The sequence below is a fragment of the Ursus arctos genome, unplaced genomic scaffold (assembly GCF_023065955.2).
Source record: "Ursus arctos isolate Adak ecotype North America unplaced genomic scaffold, UrsArc2.0 scaffold_16, whole genome shotgun sequence".
Lineage (NCBI taxonomy): Eukaryota > Metazoa > Chordata > Mammalia > Carnivora > Ursidae > Ursus > Ursus arctos.
The window spans coordinates 8255155-8278001 of record NW_026622830.1 but is presented as its reverse complement, the minus strand read 5'-3'; the positions used below and the strand labels follow the sequence as shown (position 1 = coordinate 8278001).

Below are 22847 nucleotides of genomic sequence, written 5' to 3'. Positions count from 1 at the left end.
TTATAGAAGGAGAGATCAAACCCTGGTTCTCTGGCCTGGGACTATGGGATGTCACAGTTGCTGTCTCCCTGGGCTCCAGCTTCCTCCTCTGTGGGACAGGGGTGGGATGGCTCCCACAGTGGGGCTGGCTCCACAGTGTTGCCTCAGGATCCAACTGCATAGCCTGCCACGGTCCTATGCAATGGGTGATGGTTGATGCCATTTTTAGAAGAGTGTGTAAAATTCAAGAAAACATTTGGGAAGTTGCTGGAGCAGGAGATACGGGTTTCTCAAATGAAAACTGCCTCCTTTGGCCACTGCCCCATCTGCTCTGTTTGGGTCATGCGTGAGCAGGACATAGGCAACAGGTTTGGGCCCTTACTGGTAAGGCCACTTTCTGTGCTTTGTCTCCCCTCTCCCTGTCCCATCCCCCAGTTTAGGCAGAAGCCCATGCTCCATCATCGTTGTCCCTGTCGCATGGCGTATACCCTCCGTCCTAGCCCTCCCCCACCGGGCCTGCTGTGGAGCTAACACATCAGGGTGACACGTAATCTAACAGCTGATGGCAGCTCAAGCCCTAGCAGTTTGCAAAGCCATCTGAGAGTCCCTAATGTCCCGATGGGGTCCTCTCCCCAGCTGCAATGATGTTCAAAAGGAAAAAGTATGAAACCATAAAATGGAATTACGGTTTTTGAAATGACACACCACGTTGTATGCCACGATGAAGTTATTTTCTTTTGAGATGCTCTCTTTCTTTCTTGGGGAGGTGAAGCCCTTCTTTGCTAGTGCCTCAACGGTGCGACTAGTCACCCGTGGAGAACCCCCCTGCTGGCTTGCCCACCCAGCATGGCCAACACACCTGCCACCTAGTCAGCTGAGCAGCCCCGGAAGCAGGGGCAACTCCACGACCCCTGTTTTCCAAATGAAGAAGTGGAGACTCGCCTAATCTTGTCTTTCTAACTGTGTCCATCCATCCATCCGTCCATCCGTCCATGCATCCATCTATCTATCATCTATAGCATCTATGGATCTTTGCCCCCTGCCCCCGACTTTGAACTTGCTCAGGTCTGTTACATTTTCTGTAGAGCGACCTTATTTATCATCCACCAGGACACTTTGGGGAGAGAAAGGAGACGGTTGGTATTAGGCACACACTGGCGGTGCCTAGGCAGGACGCGTGGTGGTGTGTGGGGGGTGGTTGCCAGGTGTTTCCCCCTGTCCTTGGCTCGTCACAAGGGCTCCATGAAGGCATCTTGAGTGTGTTTTATCAACAGTCTCAGAAAGGGTGGTAGGGAAAGCTCGCGTGTTTCATTCAGAGAGAAACTGAGTCACGAAACAACGTCTTACAAAAGTCACAGACAGGAAGTCACAGGTGAGGCGGGGTCAAACCTCTCCCACAGGAGTCCTTGGTTCAAGGAATACAAAGCTCCCTCCAGCAAGCCCTGGTGTGCAGAAGATGAGCTCCAGGCCTCCTGGAGGGAGCTCGTGGCAAAGAAATGAGAAAACAGTCATAGCTGGTGTTCACGGAACCCACGCCATGTGCTTCGTGAAGCCTTCTACGTGCCTTATCTTATTCATTCCTTAAAGAGAGTGCGGTTCTTACAGAAACGGAAAACGAAGGTGCCCCAGACAACCCCCCCCCCCCCCCGGCCGCCACCCAGCTACTGGAGCTGAGACATCTGCACGTGCTTGTCTTTTTTCCAAAAGGCGCAGTGGAGTCATACTAGGTGTTTGCCATTTAGACCTCCCTTCACAAAGTTTCTTGAAAATCTTAAGAAGAGACATGAATGCTCATTTAGAAACGAGCTTTCGGATCTCATAAATAACGCTCAGGGCACCAAAACAGGCAAAGGAAATAACCCTCAGCGCCTCACCCCTTGGAAACATACAAACAAATCACAAATTATGCGCCGTAATGAATTAGCCGCGCTGAGGAGCCAAGAACAGGAATCGCATCAACCGGGACTTCAGCCCTCTTCTGCAGGGGCAAGGGCTGTGGCAGCAGGAGGAGGAGGAGGAGGAGGAAGAGGAGGGGGACCAGGGAGAGGAGGGGGAGGGGGAGGAGAGAGAGAGAGAAAGAGAACGAGAAGGAAACACCGAGAAAGAGAGAGAAAGGGCGAGACAGACGGGCATTGGGATGCTGACTGATGGCGAGGAGAGGGGCAGCTGAGCCAGCTGTAGGGAAGCCCACCTCGGTCCCTGCAGACACCCCTTTGCAGTCACCACCATTTTGTTGCCTGGCAGGTGTTTGAGATGCAAAGCAGGGTCCAGAGCCCCGCAAAGAGCAAGGCCATGATAGGGGTGCTTCTCCGGGGGCGGCCCTCCAGCAGTGTAGGCCTGACCCGCTGGGCGGCACAGATCGTATCTGGCATAGTTTAGACCCCCCTTCTGGAGAGTTCTGCAAAATGGTGTCTGCCGTGTTGACACTGGCAGAGGCTGCGTCCCCAGCCGACTGTCCGGGAGCATGTGGATCCCTAACGAGCTGGCTGCCCGCCCGAACGGCTCTTATCTCCCAGCTTTGACCACTTATCCTTAAGGTGACCTATATTAGCTGGCACCTCGGAATGCTGCTCACAAAAAAAGTATCACTGGAAGAAAAAAAAAAATCCCTAATGATTGCGTAAATAGTCTTCACCCAGAACATTGAGCTCCGGCGCCCTCTGCTGGGCGAGGCAGGCAGGGGCGCACGGGACGGAGCTGAGCGGGCTCGGAGGCAAAAGCCTTCGGAGGTCTTGTCTCCTTCCGGGGACCCATGGGCCTCCTTCAGGGCTCAGGGGCCAGCCCGAGCTCCTTCAGGCAAGCGAAATCAGAAACGAAGCTGAAACTGCTTACAAGTAAATCACTGACTTGAAGAGAACTGACCATTTCTTCTGCGTTTTCCCCCATTACTAACACTGGTGGATTTGACAGGTGGGAGAGAATCACGATGAAAAGGCAGGGGGATTGCTGACACTGCCAACTTTTCCATCAAGACACAGGGTTCTGGGTCTCAGAGAAGTCCTGGCAAGCACGGTGGCCAAGTTTGTTGTCGTTGTTCACTTTCCCTTCCCAACCAGGACACTGTGGGTGTGAAACAGGCTGCTATTAACGCTGACGCCAGGTCGATATGTATAATCCAGGAGCGTTCACGGTAAGTCAAAGGATCAGTCCAGCACTGTCCGAAAAGAACTTTCCACAATGACAAAAATGTCCTAGATCTCTGCTGTTTGATACGGTAGCCACTAGCCACAGGTGGCTATTGAGAATCAGAGACGTGGCCAGTGCAAGAGATGAATTTGCAGCTTCTTTTAATTTTTGCTAATCTGAATTTAAGTTTAAATAGTGGCATGGGTCTGGTGCTTAGGATGTTGGATGGTAGGAGGTCTGGTCATATTATTCCTAGGCAAAGACCCTGGATGACAGCAGAGAAGGTCCTCAAGGCACAGGATTCGCTGAGAGAGGCCCTCAGTAAGGATTTCTTGAATAAATTAAAACTCAGTAATCCAGTCATTTGTGATTCGTGGAGCTGTCTTGAATGTATGAAGGAAAAAAAAATTACAGAAAAATCCAGAATGTCCACGGGAGTGCCATTCAAGTTGAGTCAATAAGAATTTGTTGGACAAATAAAAACTCAGTCATCAAAAGTCACTGAGCTCCGTCTCCACGGTGGTGAAAATTCAGACCATTTCTTGGCGTCTTCCAGGAGCTTCAAGAAATACAGCTTCTCTGGGGAGAGCCAAGAGCCCAGTGACAATTTTCCTGTCAAATTTCCAAAGTTAACCCCAGGTCTTGAGTGTCCCCTTGGCATGTGGCCTTGGGATCAACAGTTGGAAAGATTATTTGCCACTTGCTTCCAGTGTTTTCCCAGTAGTGTCTTGAAAGCCAGCAGAGTGTCTGCCTGGTTAGAAAAGACCTCTTTCATTTGGGATTTCACCGGCAACTTTTGAAATCTCTCCAGTTGTCTCCTGGTGCTATAGATTTGGAAAGAGGCATTTTTGTTTCTAATTATAAATGCCTGGGTGATGTCATTCAGTCCCCAAACACCCAGTGGGGCTATGCTGAATAGAGAAAGACAATATGCTAACAAGTTATCTGGAGGTGTCAGAAAGAAATGATGAAAAACAGTACAGTTTGGGGAAATGTTTTCCACCCTGCTTTCTGGTTTTAGCAACTGCACTGGAAAAGATAAGATACACATGGCTTTTATAAGGGGGCAGCGGGGTCTCCAGGGGACATGAGGTAGGAGAAAAGAATCAGGCTGAAAACATCCAATCATCACACATTCACTGAGAAAAGGATTACAGTATAGCAGAGGAAGCTCTTCAAGGAAGGGCTCCTACACGGACCGTTGGGGCAAAGATTCAACGGGCTCTGGGACAACTTGACTTCAGCTCGATGGTATTTGAATAATCTGCCAGAGAGAAAACAGATATAGCACGCACTGTCACATTTAGCGTTGAAACTCTCGGTTTGACTGAGTAATGTGCAGCCATGCCCGGAGGTCAGGCCTACACTCACTCAGAAACAAGTGGGGAATTGAAGCAATTATTCAGATATCCACAGACATAGCTACTGGCCAGGGCTGCACCCCTGCTTTCGCCCGGAAACAGTAATGCTATTATAAGCTGTTTGCGACTTGCGGCGCTATCTTGAATTTATTAAAGAAAGGAGATTACAGAAAAATCCAGAATGTCAATGGGAGCGCGTTCAAGTTGAGTCACACAGAGTGAAGTGGGAAATTGAGGGCCTCCCACCACCGAAAGCAACATCTTGCTTTCAGCCAAAGTGGAAATCTACATTTGGGTTTAAATTTTTCAGATGGTTCTGTTCTCCGCAATCACTGTTTATTATATGCACAGTTGATACATTTCATGTTGTATTGTATCTGGGCCAAAAGACCGAAAATGGTAAAAGCACATTAAAAGTTTCGAGGTACTATGGGTAAGTTAATATTATTTACAGTTATCTCTGAATTGGACCCTTCCCGTGATTTTTGGTGGGTTAGCCGGTGGGAGAAATTGACCCCCCCAACCTATTCAAAATAGCTTTGAATAGGATATAGTTTACCTGTCTGTAAGAGTAAAACTAATACCAGCAGCTTAAATAGGATTTATTTTTCCCATTCGGTACGACAGCCAGAGGTAAGTGGCTGCTGGTGTTGGTGTGGTATGGATTTTAAGGCCAAACTCTTTGGTCTTTTTCTCATGGTCACATGGCTTTTCAGGTAGCAGAAAAGAGATCACCTGAGTCTTCGCCTCCCACCCTTCACCTCCCCCCTGCCTTTAAGGAGTTTTTTGGGAAGTCCACGTGATGGCTTATGGCATTTCATGGGCCAGAGCCATGTTAAACAGCCAAGTCTAGGCATAAAAAAGGCTGGGAAATGTAGTTTGTAAAGCCCTCCTCCCACCACCCCCATTAAAGTCTATATTCTGTTGGTAACAAAAAAGGGAGAACGCATGTGGGGTAGGCTTGACCACTTCAAAGAATCTTAAAACAAAATGAACAAATTAAAAAAAAAAAGTTTTTTTATCTGGTTTTGCAAAAATAATCTTAACTCAACAGTCTTTATGAAAGATCTTTATTTCTAACTAATTACCAGGTAGCAAAATAATGACCATGCATATTATTAAATATGTGTATCAAGAAAGGAAGCGAGTTAGTTCAGGTGTGTGTGTGTGTGTGTGTGTGCGCGTGTGCTCTCCGTGAGGGCAAGCAGCTTTCTTACTGCATGACCGTCAACACCGTTCTCCTGGGAGGTAAATGGATTAGGCGCGACTTTGTCCATCAGTAGCTCAGTCTCCCTCTATTAGGATCCGAGGCTGAGTGAGGATACTCCTGAGAACTATAAAGAGCTTCAGTAGGAGTTTCTTAAACCTGAAACACACTGTCTAGGGCAAGTTCAACTTCATTAGTGATTTGAAGAGAGATTTATTGAGCCAAAGGGAAGCTCTCTCTGAACAGAGTGTGTCTATCTTGATTTAAGTAACTAAAGCAGTCACGCCATTGAGTGGTGGTTAGGTTCAGGTCTGAAACAATTTCTTTGTGAGTCAGCCATTATGAGTGGTGGAGAAAAAAAAAAGGGGCTAAGGGTAGGGCTGAGAGGTGAGGTTGGGGGTGGGCAGAAGGGCCAGATGCGTGGGGTCTGATGTGCCTATGAACAGCTGCATGTTAGCCTGTGGCTCGGGGGTTGCAAATTCTTTCAGGGCCTTGCAGTATGGGTGCATGAGGCTGGCCGGGGGAAATGGGGAAGGGAGCACAGCTGTCCCCACGGTGACAGTCACTACTGGGCTCCAGACAATTGCTTCCGTGGGAGACGGCAGACCCAGCACTGCCAGCCAGTCAGATCTTTCAGGAAAAGCTCAGTATCTGAATACTTATATGAAATCAAATCTGATAATGCCGGGTCACATTTCATAACGCTGGGGCAAGTGTGGACCAAATGTGGCTGAGGTAAGCAACTCCACTTTATGGGCACTATGGCCCCAGTAGGGTTGTCTGAGCAGAGAAGAGACATGGATACTTCCCTCTCCTTTTCCTCCTCCATTCTCTCCACTAACCATGGTGAGAATGTTCTAGAATGTAGAGGAGCGTAGTGCAAAGGCAGGGGCAGGGAGGAATCAGCTGAAGGCAGGAGAGCCAGATAGGATGTTCTAGTCCCAGCCAGGATGCGATTTGGCGAATGTTGGAATTATGCCAGTGGAAGTGAGGACAGAGGGGTAGGCTAAATTCTGGAACAATTTCTCAGGCAGCATCAGAGCATTTAGTGACTGAGTGGGTAAGGGACAGGCCCCAGACAGGAAAGGGGGGATTTGAGGAACACAGTGAATTTGTTTGAGGCAGAAGTTGCAGTCTGGCCTCCTGGCAGCAGAATGTGCCCCACAGGTATGTTTTGTGGGCCACACGGGCTTAACATTTCTTTTATACTAATTTCCAACTCTTAAAAAATAAGAGCATTTAAATGCAAATCTAGATTTCTAACTCCCCTTGAAAAAAAAGTCTGAGAATATTCAATGTAGATTCCAATGTAGACTGGGGCCGGTGCTGGCGGGGGGAACTGCCTGGACTCCCCCATATTTATTTACCCGCCTGGCTCCTCTAAGTATTTGAGTCTGTGACCCCTGAGGGAGCGAGCTGTGCAAGTTGCAAGAACATATGAGGTCACTCAGGGAGAGCAAGAAGTGACGCATTCCAGGCCACAAGCACATTTCAGGGCAGCGCAGAGAACACTGGGAAGGGGATTTAGAAAACATAGACTGGGAGGACGAGGATGCATAGGGAGGGAGAGGTGGGAAAGAAACAGAAGAGGCATGCCGGCTGCACAATGCCACCTAAAGCCTATAGTAGAGGGGCTCCGGGGTGGCTCAGTCAGTTAAGCATATGCCTTCGGCTCAGGTCATGATCCCAGGGTCCTGGGATCGAACTCCACATCGGGCTCTCTGTGCAGCAGGGAGTCCGCTTCTTCCTCTCCCTCTCCTGCTCCCCCTGCTTCTGCTCTCTCTCTCTCTGACAAATAAATAAAATCTTAAAAAAAAATGCATATCACAAAACTTTCTTCGCAGTTGAGTCGAGTTGCACCTACAAAACTAAGGATATAGGCATTAGGAAAAAGGAAGGAAAGCATTCAATTGCCAACAGTGCTCTTCCCTAGGTGATAGAGACGTTGGTGATTTTACTTTTCGTGCATTTCTCTGGATGGGACAGTTTTCTCCCTGAAACACGATTGCTTTCCTAATTTCCCAAAGGAACTGTTTTTAAAACTGTAGTTTGAAAATCATTTATGAGGGAAGAGAGCCAAGGAAGGATTCCTGTTTGGCAAGGAATCAGGCAAGCAGGCCCCAAGCAGCCTTTTGGAGACTTTTTTCCCCTTTTACCCAAATGTCAAATGTGAGGCTTCCACATAGTGTGAGAGGACCGAAAATGATCAACTTCCCCAATGCTGGGCGACAAATGTCAACTCCTCCCCATTCCCAACCAAAAGCCTGTTGTGTGTTCTTAACCCTGAAAGACGAAACACAGAACTCGGTGGGCTGGATGTGAGCTGGCAACCGAGGGCTGACCCTGAACCAGTTCTGCGACGTGCAGAGAGAAGAAAGGCCGCTCCTCTCCCTCACGCGGAGCCTCCTCCTTTCCCCCAACATGGCGGGAAGCAGCGGGATCTCATGATGAAGCCTGTAAACTCTGCAAATCAGACACACCCCTATGGAATCCCTGCTCTTACTGAACCGCTCCGTGGCTTCCGGCAAATTCTGTCACTTCTTTGTACTTCAGTTTTCTCCTGTAGAGGAAGGGGATGAAGATTCCCCACCTCACTGGGTTCCTTTGAAGGTGCCCTGGAACACGGAGCGACCGTGTAGCGATCGCTGACTCAGTGGTTTTATTCTCAGGGTTATCTGATTTTATTTTCTTCTCACGCTACCTTATAGCCATAATCAGGGGATGGAGTCCAAAAAGGCCAGTTTGGGGAGAAAGATACTCTTTCGAATCCTCAAGTGGTTCTGTGAAAACAAAGCCTCCAAATTCCGGGCTGGTATCCATTTGGAGCCAATGAGCAAATCTGTGGAGCACCATTACCTTCGGGGAAGTGTGCCTACATCTCCTTTCAGGTGTGTGCCTGGAAGTCACAGAGATGATACTATCCTGTCATGTTTTCTTCAAAGAAGTCCTGAAAACAGCCATTTCTCATCTCCTCTCCAGCAACCATGCTGATGGAAGCGGACGTCTTCTATCAAGAAGCCATAGCCATGGCCCTCTACACGGCTCTCCACATTCATTCCTCCCATTTCCAGTGAACTTTGGGATCAACCAAAATAAAAGAAGAACCAATCTGGAGAGAGAGTAGTGTTATGCATGGAGCCAGGGGTTGGGGCCTGGGAGACTTGGGCCTGAGCCCTGCCTTGGTCAGTTACTAACTTACGTACCAGACAAGGTAGCAAAGCTGCTTTTCATGCCCGTGGCTGCCTGGCTCCAGAGACCCCATGGAGGACTGCCAGGCTTGCAGTCACCCATCATTGCTCTGAGAGGGGCACCCCAGTGCCTGTCTCTGCCTTATGAGGTAAGTGCCTCTTGCTTAAATCGACGGTTGTGATTCACCTTCCCTCCCCTGCTTCCCCAGCACGAGGAGGGAGACATTTATCACCCAACATACCATCAGATGTTGGAAATGTGTGCCTAGCTGAAAATCTGTCTCTGCCGCTTCTTAAAGCCAACCTTTGAATTAACCAGAGGTCTGATGAGATTTTTCCTGACGTATATCCATGAAGGGTGAGTTTGTAACTATTGGTCGAGAATACATCAAAATACTCATATCTTCTATTGATCTGTGCTGGCGGAGCTGTGGGTTTTAAAACCATTTCTTTCTTTCTTTCTTTCTTTCTTTCTTTCTTTCTTTCTTTCTTTCTTTCTTTCTTTCTTTCTTTCTTTTTTTGTGGAGAGAGTGGAATTCATTTTATTACCACCTAAACTTAGGGAAGGAACCCCATTTTGGTTTCATCATTGGGGGCTCCTTTCTCAGCTAACTTAAAGGTTGAGTTTGAAACATTCAACTTGGTATTCTATGATTCTCTTAAGACATTTTACCAAAAAAGGCAAAATGCTATATAGAGAGCTGTTCACTCCTGTGGTATCTGGAGTGTGGTCTGTAGTAATTCTCCATACAAACAGGACAGCAAAAGACAAACGGCTTATCCAGCCCTTGACATTGACATGATGAGATTTCCAGGAGGCATAAAGATTATGATCTACAGCTTATGAAAAAACATAAAAGAATATATATGATATAATTATAATCATCATCTTGTATACTGAATTAGGTATGCAAAGCATGAAACAAAGTAGTTGGCATTGAATTGGACGGTCAGGCAATCAGTATGCATGTATCGATCACCTGCTAGAAGCCAGGCACTTTCAAAACAATGACATAATCAATATAAAAAAATGTTTGAAGCTACCATGATTGAGCCAGGGAGATGGGATTATGACAGACTCTTCCACCATTATTCTTCCCTAACGTTTTTTTAAAAATGTGGTTTCATAATTTTTTAAAAAAGGAAAGAAATATTTGAAACAGTGGAATGATAAATGTTGCAAATGCTAATTTTGTGAACTTAATCCCAAGCACTGCTCTGAATATTATTTGATTTACCTCTGCAGTGATGGTATTATCAATAACATCACTCCCACTTTACAGTGAAGAAACTGAGACACAATGTTTCATATCCAGCCCAGGGTCGTGGAGCTAGTGCAGAGGAGAACTGAGTTCCAGAATGTTCTTAACTGCTACTTCAAACATGTCACAGGAGGGTACATAATGCAATTATGTGGGGGCATTTCCCAAAGTATATCCTTGATCCTTGGCTTTTGGAGTGAATGCCTCCTCGACTATACTGGAGCGTTCCTTGCTTTTCTTGTTTATCTTTTTCCCAGATCCAGACTCACAGCTGATACTCAGTCAGCAGATGAATAAACCAATCCCTCTCTGGAATTGGGTTGTCCACTTCATTTCTCAGAAGTGTCTGTCAACCCTGTGGGATTTTTATGGAGTTTTTTTCTGTGCACTTACCATTCCAAACTGAAACAGATGATGCCAACCCAGTTCCTAAAAGAAGCAAACACTTAAACTGAGAAGACAGTGATAAAAACAGGAAATAACTTCACCCTGGGAATATTCCAGAAACCAAATTTGAATAATGCTTCATGTTCAGTTGGACACAGGTTCACTCCCAGGTTGACTCACTCATGTAAATACTCCTGACTATCTTATGACTGTTGAACACACACACACACACACACACACACACACACACACACACCCTTATCTTTCCAAAATGCTAACTGTGCAGCATGAATCAGTCACTCTGGATTTTAGAGCACTGGGTACTTCATCATCAGCCTTGACTCCTCTCTTTGTCATCCTCACAACAAATCCAGCAGCAAACCCTGCCCCTGCCACCCACTTTCTAAATCTGAGACCTACTCTACAGGCCTGCACCTGCCAATTGGGTAAATGTTCCATGCACACTTGAAAAAGAATATATATTCAGCAGTTATCAGTTGCTTTGTTCTGTAAATGTCAGTTAGGTTAAGTGTGTTAAATAGTAATGGTCAAATTTTTTTTATTCCTACTAATTTGTTTTTGTTGCTTTGTTCATTAGTTACGGACAGAGGAATGTTAAAGCCCACCACTATGATTGTGGATTTCTCCATTTCTCCTTTTAGATCTGGTGCTTTCTGCCTTATACATATCGATGCTACATGAGCAAGTGTTTCTAGACTTAGGATTGTTCAATCTTTCAGTGGCACTGACCCTTTTTGTTATAAAATTCACTCTCTTTATCTATTATGTTGCTCCTTACCTTAAAATCGACTTCATCTGATAGTAACTAATCAGCTTTCTTTTGATCACTGTATACATACAGTATGTTTTCCCAGCCTTTATTTTCATCCTGTCTGTATGCTCATATTTAAGGCTTATTTCTTGCAAGCAGAAAATAGTTGGGTTTTTGGGTTTTTTCATTTAGTATGACAATCTCTTTTCATTTGAGCATTTAGTCCATTTACGTTTGTCATCATTAACACATTACCAGCATAATACTAATACATTTCTAGCTGTTTCAATGAGTTCCGTCTGTTGTGAGTTCCATTTTCTTTATTAGGAACTTTTACATTAATGACAAGTTTTTTAGGTCATTCTCTCTATTAGCTTGTTATTTCCATGTTTTCTTTTGTTGTTATCTTACAGATTACAAGGATGATCCTTGTCTTATTGGAGTCTAATAAAATTAGTGCTTTTAACACGTCTTTAGCAATGCAAGGAACTTAGGACCTGTTAAATTCCCTTTTCCTTTTACTTACCTTTGCATTACTGCTGCTGTAAATTTTAATTCTACATATATTTTAAACCCCGCAAGACATGATTATTATCTTTTAATGCAGTCAATATTCACTTAGATTTACCGACACATTTCTTCCGCTGCTACTCTTCATTCTTTCCTAAAATCTTAGTCTTCCTTCTGAGATTATTTTCTTTTTTCCTAAAGCACTTCCTTTCTCTTTCTTTTAGTTAAAGCCTGCTGGTAGTGTATTCACTCAGTTTTTGTTTGCCTGAAAATATATTTATTTCATCTTAAATTTTGCTGGATATTTTTACTGGGTGTAGAATTAAAGGTTGGTAGTTCTCTTCTTTCAGCTCTTAATTTTTTCTTTTCTTTTTTTTTTTTTTTAAAGATTTTATTTATTTATGTGACAGAGAGACAGCCAGCGAGAGAGGGAACACAGCAGGGGGAGTGAGAGAGGAAGAAGCAGGCTCCCAGCGGAGGAGCCCGATGTGGGACTCGATCCCGGAACACCGGGATCACGCCCTGAGCCGAAGGCAGACGCTTTAACAACTGCGCTACCCAGGCGCCCCTTAATTTTTTCTTTTTAAAGGGTTTTATCTTTTGGCTTCCATCAGTTCTGCTGAAAACTCAACTGCCAGTCTCCTTACTTTTTCCCAGGGAAGTGGAACGCTGTGCCTCCGTTTTAGGATGCCTCATACTAATTTTTTTGTCTAGCTTTTGTAGTTTTTCTAGTAGGTGAGGTGGTCTGCAACTAGCTCTCTGGACATTTTTCCAGAGAGAAGTTTTACATATTAAATGGCTATGGTTTTCCCTAGATGATGTTGGAGATAGCAGCTGGAGGTTGAGGGAATGAGAGGTGATCAGAGAGAGAGAGAGAGGTTAAGATAGAAGGAGTACTTAAGAGGAGTGGACTTACTTAAAAGGAGTGGACCCCAGAAGATCAGCAGCAGTCTGAGAGCAAAGGAAAGATATAGAGGACAAAATGGCATTTTCTGAAAATAAATGGCCCCAGAACCTGAGAGACTGTAATATCCAACATTACATTTTGTCTTTCTCTTTATTATGTTGTACCTCCTGAAGTATCTGAGATTGAGAGAGTTTAATCGACACGTCTAACCTCAGGCAGCTAGTACACTACTAAGATTTGAACCCATGCCAGCAGACTCCAGAGCCCACGCTTTTAACCACTAAACTACACTAAAGACCAGAGACTTCTAAACTTTTCTGATTATAAACCATAGTAAGAAATACATCATGAATCTATATGCACATGTTCACAATCAAAACTAATCTTTCACTAATCAATATTACCCGCATTACTTGTAATACATCATGAAATATTCTATTCTATTCTATTCTATTCTATTCTATTCTATTCTATTCTATTCTATCCTAATCTATTCCATTCCACTTCATGCCATTCCATTTCATCCCATCCCCTTCTATTTGCTGGGTTAACATTAATGGGTTGGTCTCCCATTTCAGGTAAAAATCACTGCTAAAGACGATGACCTACCTTAAGGATTAGTAAAGTACACAGCTCTGATTTGCTGGGGAAAGTTCCAAAAGCAAGAAGGAAGCACAAAGAAGCCACTTGTATTGTTGTTCAGAGAGTTTAACAACTGTATTTGGGTGTCACTCACTTCAGATTCTCTGGTAGGCAGCCTCCAATAGGTATGTTAACTTTCAACTGTTGTTGAGCAAGTCGGGACGTTATTTTGCCTGTTTGGGAGCCCATCTTAGTCCTCTCTAAGGGGCAGAGTAGGCACTCAGTAATTGTTTGCTGCCTGAGTCAAATAAAGGGTCACAGGGGATGCATCTCAGAGTTTTCTCTGCTCTAATGTTCTCTATTCAGCACTGAATGAAGAGGGCTATGACATCTCACTCTGGGTCCGAGTCAACAGTAAAAGAATCTCCTAGAAAGGTCACTTCCCCCAACTTGCTGTCTTAGTCTGCTTTGGCACCGAGGGATTAAAGAAACATTACCACCCCCCCATTCCAGAATTTCCTGTCCTGTCTTGTGGTTGACTTAAAATATTTCAACTCCCACCTCCCTCTTTCTCACCATTTCTTCTTCATGGCTAAAGAAGTTATACATTTGCAAAGGAAATGATTAAGCAAATCCAAAGATCTTGGCCAGGGACCTGATTTTTCAAGGCCCTAGTTTTTGAGAGCTGAAGAAATCTGTATGATGAAGGGTTTGCACATAAGTTTTTAGCCTTAGTCAGGACTGGTGCATAATTTCCTGTTTTTGTATCCTCAAAACTGCTAAGCTCCTTGTGAACAACTGGCCAGCAAAGATAGGGAGGGGGTGGGGGTTGCGGGGAGAGGGTTGGGAGCCAAGAGGGGAGGAGAGAGCTGTTCCTCCTTCAGCCCTGGCAGAACTTCAGTGGAAGTGGAAAGATTTTTTTTTTTTAAGGCAACGAAACAGAGACTAGACGCAGATTCTAGACATTGAAGTTGAGACTTTGAGTGGTAAAGAGGGGAAGAAACAAGTTTGAGCAGGAATTTTAATGGGCTGCCAGGTACTCAAAGAGCAGTTGAATCTCAAAATGTTCCAGTAAGCATGAGCATTTATTAGGCACTCATGTGCCAGGCAGGGTGCTGACCGCTTTACGGGGACTATTTCATGAAATCCACCTAGCGCCCCCATGTGGTGGATTCCATTGTCAACTCCATTTTATGGATATCAAAGCGAAGTTGAAGAAGTTAAGTGACTTGATGTCACTGGGACCATAATATACATGTTCATTTGGTTAGATCCAGGGCCCTAATCAATGTTGCTTTCTGATGTTCGTTTTCCTCTCTAAGTCGGGCTTTAGGTTGTGCTGGGCATTTGCCCTTTGGTTCTTAGTCCCTCTTTCCATGTTTCCCTTCAAATTTCATTTCCCAGGTTCCATGGCCACTGGCTTCTGGTCAGGCTCAGACAGCGGGAGGCACGGCCACCAAGCTATTTTTCCTATGCTCATGTCTCAGCAGAAAGGCAGTGCTTCCCGATAGCACCCCCGCTAGACCCAGCTACCTTCGGGCAGCCCCCCCCCCCCCCCCCCCCCGCCATGTGGTGCTCCACTTCCCGCAGAGTGACCAGCTTCCTGGCTCTGGTAACATGACCTCTTCCTCTTGTCTGCCTGGCCCCGCTGGTATAGCAGTTTCCTTCTGTGCCTAATCTCTTGGGTGGTGTCCTCATTTTGCAGTTGCTTTTTCACCTCTTCCAGCACCTCTGAATGGCCTCTGAATTAAACTACCTGGCACCAGGACCTTAAGTGAGATATAGATGTTTGTGCCTTAGACACAGACCCTGAGACGAGAAGAACTTGGATGCAGGTAGTTTATTTGGGAAGTGATCCCAGGAAGCACAAATGAGGGAGAGTGTGTTCATGAGTATGTTACTACTGTGGGCCGCTAGGATTCAGTTTTGCCAGGGACCTTGTGGGAGCATTTAGAAGACACCTCCAAACTGTCCCACTGAGGGATGGGGAAGCTGAGATATTTATCTGCCATCTCCAATCCCTCCTTGGTTGAAGGTTGTCCCTAGGGGTGTAAAATTTTAGGCATTTTCAGAATGCCCTGCGTGTGCGCTGAACGAGTTCCCACAGCCCCTGGAGGAAGCCGCCAAGAAGAAAAGGCAATAGTGGAGGGATCTTTGGGGTGGGGAGTGATCAGTGCTGCAGGTGAATTCTGAAGCGGGCTGAAGAGAAACGAGATGGGGCATCCACAGCATCTGCTCCCATGGCAAACTGGCCAATATTTTAAAATACAACCAAGGAAAACCAAAGGCATACTCGAGTCCACTCCCCAGAAATTCTGCTTTACTTTAGAATGAGATGGACATCAGGGAAAATCAACCTTTTTCTTTTTCTTCTCTCCTCCTCCTTTTCTTTTTTCTTGGATGAGCCAGCCAGTCAACTGGTTACCAGAATGGTGAGGGCTTGTCATGCAGTTTAATCCTAAAGATTGGGTGGTCTTTGAGCCTATGAAAGTGAAGACATATCTACCTTGGGCAGATGTCTGTCTCCTCATCAATAATGCTCACTGAGCGCTTACTACTTGCCAGGCATTATCTTTACAAGCTATACATGCATTGTCTCGTTTACTCTTCTCAGCAACTTTCCAAGTACCATTATTAGTCCCATTCTAGAGAGGAATAAATTAAGGCTTTCATCTGTGAAATAACTTGCTCACGATCTCCCAGCCTTGGGTCATAGGTGTAGATCATCTGGGTGGATCGGGGGCCAAATTTCAAACCCACATTTATGACACTTGGAAATGAGCATTTAATCATTCTTGTAGGAACCAACGCCATTTAGAGGTTTTATCTAAGTGGGTATTTCTTAGACTTTTAGAAGAGGCTTAAGAAGGAAATGATTAGACTTTGTAATACCTACTAGATAGGTCAGCTCACTCAATGAGTATTAGTTGAGTTGAGTTTGTGTTAGGTCCCACCTGCAAGCAAAATACAGATCGGACTCTGCCACCCTTCAGTTCAGATCTTTTTTTCCTATTTTTCAGGAGAAGTTCGACCTTTTTACTATGGGCTCCTTGCTTCAGGCCCTTGATGATCTGGTCTGTGCCTCCTCTCCAGCTTCCGCCGTCCTTTCTGTCCTCCCCATGGCCTCCCTCTGGCCACACTGAACAACTTGCCATTCTCTCTGTAGACCCTGGGCTTTTGCACTTCCTATTCTGCCTGGAACCCCTTGGGCCAACTCTTACTCATTCTTTGTGAGTTAGCTCAACTGTCACGACCTCAAATGGCCAACCTCCATCCCCTGCAGTCTCGTGTCAGTGTCTTCCTCTGAGTTCCACAACACCCTACGTTTACTTATCATACGTTATATTATCATCGTCCTCTTGCCTGCCTGTCTTTCCCACAGACACGAATACATGCCATTAAGAGCTTAGGTTGGGTTTCAGCCTTGGCTCTGACATGTGTGTCCCTGGACAACATTGCTTCTGCTCTCTGAACCTTATTTTCCTCATCTGTAAAATGGGTGGTAAGCAAGGTAATCTGTGTGGCACCCAATGGCTGGCGTGTAGTAAGTCCAGTGTTAGCTACGCAACTTCAGTGCTTTCATTGATGGTCAGTGGGGTGGTAGCTCTACCCATAGCAGTGTTTTTCAAACTTCTCTGCTCAGAGCCACCTGGAGGGCTTGCTAAAACACACTGCTGGCCTCCACCCTGAGTTTTTGATCCAGTGGGTCTGGAGTAGGGCTTAAGAATTTGCATGTCTAATTAGTTCTCAGGTGATGCCGTTGCTGATTGTTATGGGACCACACTCTGAGAACCGCTAAGCTAGGCAGCTGGGGAGGGTGGATGTCTAATTAAAGTGATTGAACACTTGGTGCTAAAATAAACTCATACTAGAGCATAAGGCAACCCCCTCCTCAAGGGATGTGGCCATAGAGTATCTATTAAGACCACCATTCAGCCAATATTTGTTGAGAATCTACTGTGTCCAGGCATTGTGCTAGACATTGACGACGGAGTAGACAAGAAAGTCCCTGACGTTGGTGAGCTCGCAGTCCAATGGCCCTGTTTTGGAGGGCAGGGCATCATAAATGTATGTGCCCCATCAGTTGGAATTGTCGGGGCACGGTTGGTCTGAGGAACCACTAACTTTAAAGATACTGACATCAGTAATTGCCTTACTGTTTATTACATCATTGTAGTTGCCTCTAAATAATCGATTTTGCCAGAATGATCAATCAAAACTGATTATGGTAATCCCATAATCCCCTTGTCTGGGACGGTAGCCATCAATTGGCACTGGTCTTGGGGTGAAGTCAGCCCATGGAACATGGCAGAGCAGAGGCCAGAGACTCAGAGCCAGGCTGTGCTGTAACATCTGTTAAATGATATGATAAATCTCCTTACAGTTATTACGATTATCACTAGCCAATTTGAGTAGGAGTTTTCTGCCTTGGTGCTGGAAGTTCCCTATGACGTAATAGCTCTTCTTTACTAAGTGCTTATGATGCACAGGCCACCGGCTCCACAAAGTAGGCACCATTACTGTCCCATTGTTTAGGGAGGAAGCTGAAAGGTTAAGTCACTTGCCCACTAGTTGGGCGCAGAGACAGGGGAGGTAAGGCTGTGTCGTGGAACATGAAGAGCTGGTGAGAGGAACTTATATGTTTTGCAGGGACACCAACCTAAATGGTTCACAATCACACTCTCCTTCCTTAACCTTCTTCTAAGACTGAGCTGATAAGAATGGAAGAGCAAACCAACTTTGTCTTGGTCTGGTGAACTGGGAATCATGGAAAGCAGTTGACTTGCCCAGCTTGGCCCCCTCTCGTTCTAGTGCTCTTCAGTAAACTTGACTGCTTCCTAGAAGTTAATCAACAAACACATTCTTTAGAGCCCTTTTGGCCCAACCTCCTAGTTAGGAAGGGAGGGAAAAGGGCTTGGCTTGGAGATGGTAGCACCCTAGGTCCTAGAACTCCCCCATGTGGCCAGATTTCAACAAAAACATCCTTCAGAGAGAGTCAATCACGTAAGCAATGAGCTCCTTCTACGGCAACCATTGCCAGAAATGCAGCTGGGGGCCATTTTGTCAAGAGGCTCTCCTTTGAAGAGAGAGAAAAAAAAGGCATACAGGTGCCTGCCAGTGCCCTCATAATAAAATATAACAAAGGTGGCAATTAAGTTCAGTTAGAGGTATACAGCTTTCAATTAGATGATGTATTCAGAAAGCGTTCTATAAATTGCAACATATGAGAATGTGAGGCATTATTAGTGTTACCCTTACTTCTGTGAAATCTCACGGGACACTCTGTCCGCTCCGCACGTTAAAGGGGCCAGGGGATGGAGAGGCTAAAATGAGTAGCTTTCTGGGGAAAGGAAACAGAGCTGCAAGGGTTAAGCTCTCCAGAACACCAATTTATGCAAAGGGCTGGATCCCAACCGGCTTTCAGGCCAGCGCTAAGATCTGAATTACAAATGTACAGAATTTGCTGCTCGGTAAGTAATTTCTTTTCTCCCTAACGGAGCCCATAATTTCCAGTGGGCCAGGGACACTGTGTGTTCACCGATCGAGGGAGGAAGATCTAGACTGAAGAGGAGCCTAATTCCAACTCGCCGTGCCAACAGCCTTTTAAGAAGGCTTTGAAAAGGGACATTGGGAAGATGGTTAAAACCCACCCTTACCTTCCAGACCATTCTGCAAAGCACGTGCCCTCTGTCTGCAACTTGGATGAGTGGATCACTGAAACCGTTTCCTTTCCAAAATTTTCTTTAAAGCAGGAAGCCTAGCTGATTTTCTTATTTAGGGGCTAAGATCCACGTGGGAGTGTTTGACATAAGAAATGGCGTTTGTCAGGCCCTGGGTTGTGGCAATCAGCTTTCTTCCGGGAGCAGGCACTGCGTGAAGGAGCCAGCAGGACACAGATTCCAGGCTCTTGGAGTCTAACTTAATGGGGCCCCATTGCATCTGGACGGTTTGCAAGCAAAGAAGGGCAGTCCAGCTCCAGTGTGTGTGTGTGTGCGTGCGCGTGTTGAAATCCCAGATAATTTGCTTAAGAAGCAGGGGGATGCAACAAAACCCAAAGAACTTAACTTTCTTTCTCTTTTCCCTCCCTTTTGGGCATTTCTTGAGTTATGCCTCCCCTTCCCTAGATGATGAATTCACCAGGGACCTCACGGGCTGCTAAGAACAAGGGCGCTTTTGAATGAATTCTTTTATGGATATCAGTCAAAAAGTCACCGTCCGCTGGAACTGGAAAGCAGAGTTTTTTGTTTTTGTTTTTGTTTTTTCCCCCAGGGGTGGCTGGTTCAGCTCAAAAGCTCAATTCTTGGAAGGGCCACTTCTTCTTGACTCCGGAGAAGACACACTTCCCTGTGCACCTAAAAATAAAAAGTAAATGGATATATGAGTTTGTGAATTTTTAACGAGGCCCCTCGGCCCCTCCCACGAGCCATAGTTCCCTTTCAGCTGCAAGGCTGTGCCGTCCAAGCGGCATTTCTGGGCTCCATAGTTGGAGGAACTTCAGTCCCTCAAGGCTTTTGAGACTCAAGAGCCTTCCAGAGCTAACTTGGGGGAGTTTCTGCTCTTTTTCTTTTTCTTTTTTTTTTTTTTTACAGGAGTTCAGCAGGAGGCATGGAAATTAGTATTGACTGTAAACGCATCAGGAATGAGTCCCCAGCTCAAAAACAAAACAAAATCAGACAGACAACAAATCCTCAAAACTTAAAGATGGGGTTTTATCGTGGTTCTGGGGCTACAACTACCTTTCTAATCCCCCAAAGAAGTCATTTTCTGCGTCTGCTGTGGCTCAAGTTTTCTTGCCTTTAGACAACAACAACAAAAACAAACCCCAGCAATTTCATTTAAAAGCTCGCTCTTTTTTTGGCCAGGGCAATATGAAACCGTTACAGAAAGTGTTGGCTGTGCAGAGAGGTTCTCAGCAAAGAACGTCATCGAAAAAAATTTTTAAATATTTTTTTGGGGGGAGGTGGGGGATGGGAGGGCTCCTTCTGCATTTAGTGACTCAGTCCTGCCTGGAGGCATTTCTCATCAGGGCCAAAAGCCCCTGTGCCCAGTGAGGTGAAACTTGCAAATGAAACTGTCACCTTTCTCAATGGACTAGTATGGCCCAGAGCTCACCAAAGGTCACACAAGGCGACCCCCCTAGTGTTCAGGGACAAAGGAATAAGCAGCTGCATGGTTTCCTTGAATCAGCCCCTGTTCTCTGATGGTGTTGGTGGAGGAAAGTCACCCTGCCAGTTAAGGGCTTCCCCAAAGGACTTTTTCCCGATTTGTGCCAAGTTAAGCATTCAGACCTGAAGTGGCACGAGGTCGTTCTCGACTGGGTGAGCCACGGACACTGATCTCCAAGTTGGAGCAGCAGGTCTGAAGAAGCTAAGCCAGCTGCGAGGAAAGGACCTCTGATCTTTCCTGGGAACCTAGCATTCGGCCGTCCAAGCTGGGAGCCAGCAGGCCCCTGCAGCAACGGGCCCCCCACATCTGGTTTTTTAGGGATACCATCTTTTTCCTGAACACATTTTCCAAATGCTTTTTTTTTTCTTTTGCCAAAGCCATGGTTTTATTTACCTAATGTGCAGATTGTAAGAAGAGTATATTCAATGTTTACTTCGGATCATTGTGTGATGGATTTTTACAAGCCAGCGTGTATGTGCGGATCTGTTTGTATGTGTGTGAATATGACTGCGTGCATGCATTTATTCTTGTGTGTAATATATAAGTATGAATGTCTACGTACATTTCTCCATTTCTGCAAGTAACGTGTGTTTATCTGTATGGACGTGTTCCCACACGGGTATAAACACCTATCTGCATATCATGTGCATATCTATAGTGGACATTGAGCAGGCACACATTCTCTAGCTACTAAGGGATCCCAGCTTCCCAGCTCAGTGGGAGCGCCTTGCCTGTCCCACCACATCCCAGAGTGGGCTGGGACTCATCAACAAGGGTACAAAGGCCGGCCTCCCTTGGCTCAAGGTAGAACCAACTGAAAGGTGCAATTCATGCTCCAGCGCCTCCTAGAGGATCAGGATGAAATTCAACTCTAGCGGAGACCAATCCTTGCTCAGCTCCCTCCCTGCCCTGTTGTTCACTTCCTCTTTACACCGGAAGTCCTCCCTGGCGTATCACATGCTCCTGAACCCCTGTCTCAGGCTCTGCTCTAGGCAGCCTGGGCTAAAACAGTACTTTTATATAAGTGCATGTGTGTATATGCAAATATATGTGTACACACATTTGTATGTGCATGTGCCGATATACAAGGAAATCTAGGAGCATCTGGGAGGGAAGGTAAGATGGAGGAAGAAGACTGATTTTATACGGTGGAGGATAAAGATGTCTCAGAGAGTACAAGAGACCTGCTTTAAAATTGAAAATTAAAAGATGCTTTAGATGTAAATGTATTTTTTTATTAAATCAGAAAAAGAGATACAGTATACATGATATCAGTCAGTCATATGCTACTTTGAATTACATTTTAATAGACTCATGGTCCTATTTACTCCTCTGTACATATATTAAAAAAACCTCGGGTATTTGAATCATCTTCCAAAATTTTTTATTAACTGGGGTTATGGGGAGGGTTTTATCAGAAAACATCCTGAGAACATTAGGAAATTACAGACAGACTTGAGATAAGTGTCAGACAGAACAGATGAAGCAAGCCCCTCCGCCATCTGAGAAGCATTAATAATGTAAAATTGCAGAGACCAAATCTTTGTTAGGGCTACAGGATGCAGGATTAAAATGGAGACCTCAGTGCCCCCTTGTGTTGCAAAGTAAATTTGCAACTTTATTTGTTCTGCTTTTTTTTTTTTTTTTTTTTTTTAAAGTTGTGATCCTTGCCCTCCCTGAGCTTCAGAAAGCAATTGTTTTCCCAAATCATTTCAAACCCTCTGCGGTCAATCTTTTCCCTTCTCATCAATAACTTTCAAGGACCCTATTCGAAAAGCAACCCTTGTTCATTCCCTTTTCATTCCCCACACATTCCATTGCAGGAAATTGGCGACCTCCCCGCCACGGAGCCCATGTTGTCCCTCCTCGCGGTGTAACTTAAAGGCATTTTTGTCTCTCCTCTCCGAGCTTAGAGCATGAGCACGTATTTCCTACAAAGCTTAATTCCTTCCGGCAAGCATTCTTCTGCAACTTACTTGCCACTGCCATTTTTCATAACTTACCCAGAATGCATTCCTCCACCCCCGCCACCCCCTGCCTGGCCACCATCAAGTCTTCGGACCTGACTGGTTCACCTGCTAAACCATCTTGACAGCTGTTTACCGGAAAAGATTGGATCAGAGACGTAAATAATACACCTCAATATACAACAGCTCAGGCTTAATTTGTAGGCAGAATTTCATTTGATGGCCATTAGAAGAAAACTATGTACATGGAGTGGGCTCGGGGAGGAAATGGAGTAGGGAGAAGACATCTTGCTGGCAGGACAACTTGGTGGGAACTGTAGTGATTTGTTTACTTGGATTTGCCAACTGGTCCGATGGATACAGGGTCTGTTTGCACTTGGGCGTCCAACATCCGCTTTGGTCCCTGGAGAAAAATATAAAGAAGTTGCACCC

General features: G+C 45.5%; 1 protein-coding gene across 2 annotated transcripts in view; it reads right to left on the bottom strand.

Annotated features, from left to right (window-relative positions):
- Positions 1-21728: 21728 nt before the first annotated feature.
- The window catches only part of BCAS1 (brain enriched myelin associated protein 1), a 91575-nt gene continuing 90456 nt past the window's right edge, over positions 21729-22847 (bottom strand). For both annotated transcript variants that reach the window (XM_057312461.1, XM_057312462.1), the window contains one exon: positions 21729-22818. In XM_057312461.1, the coding sequence (XP_057168444.1) occupies positions 22744-22818 (75 nt within the window). In that variant the 3' untranslated portion in view covers positions 21729-22743. The remainder of the gene's footprint in view (positions 22819-22847) is intronic.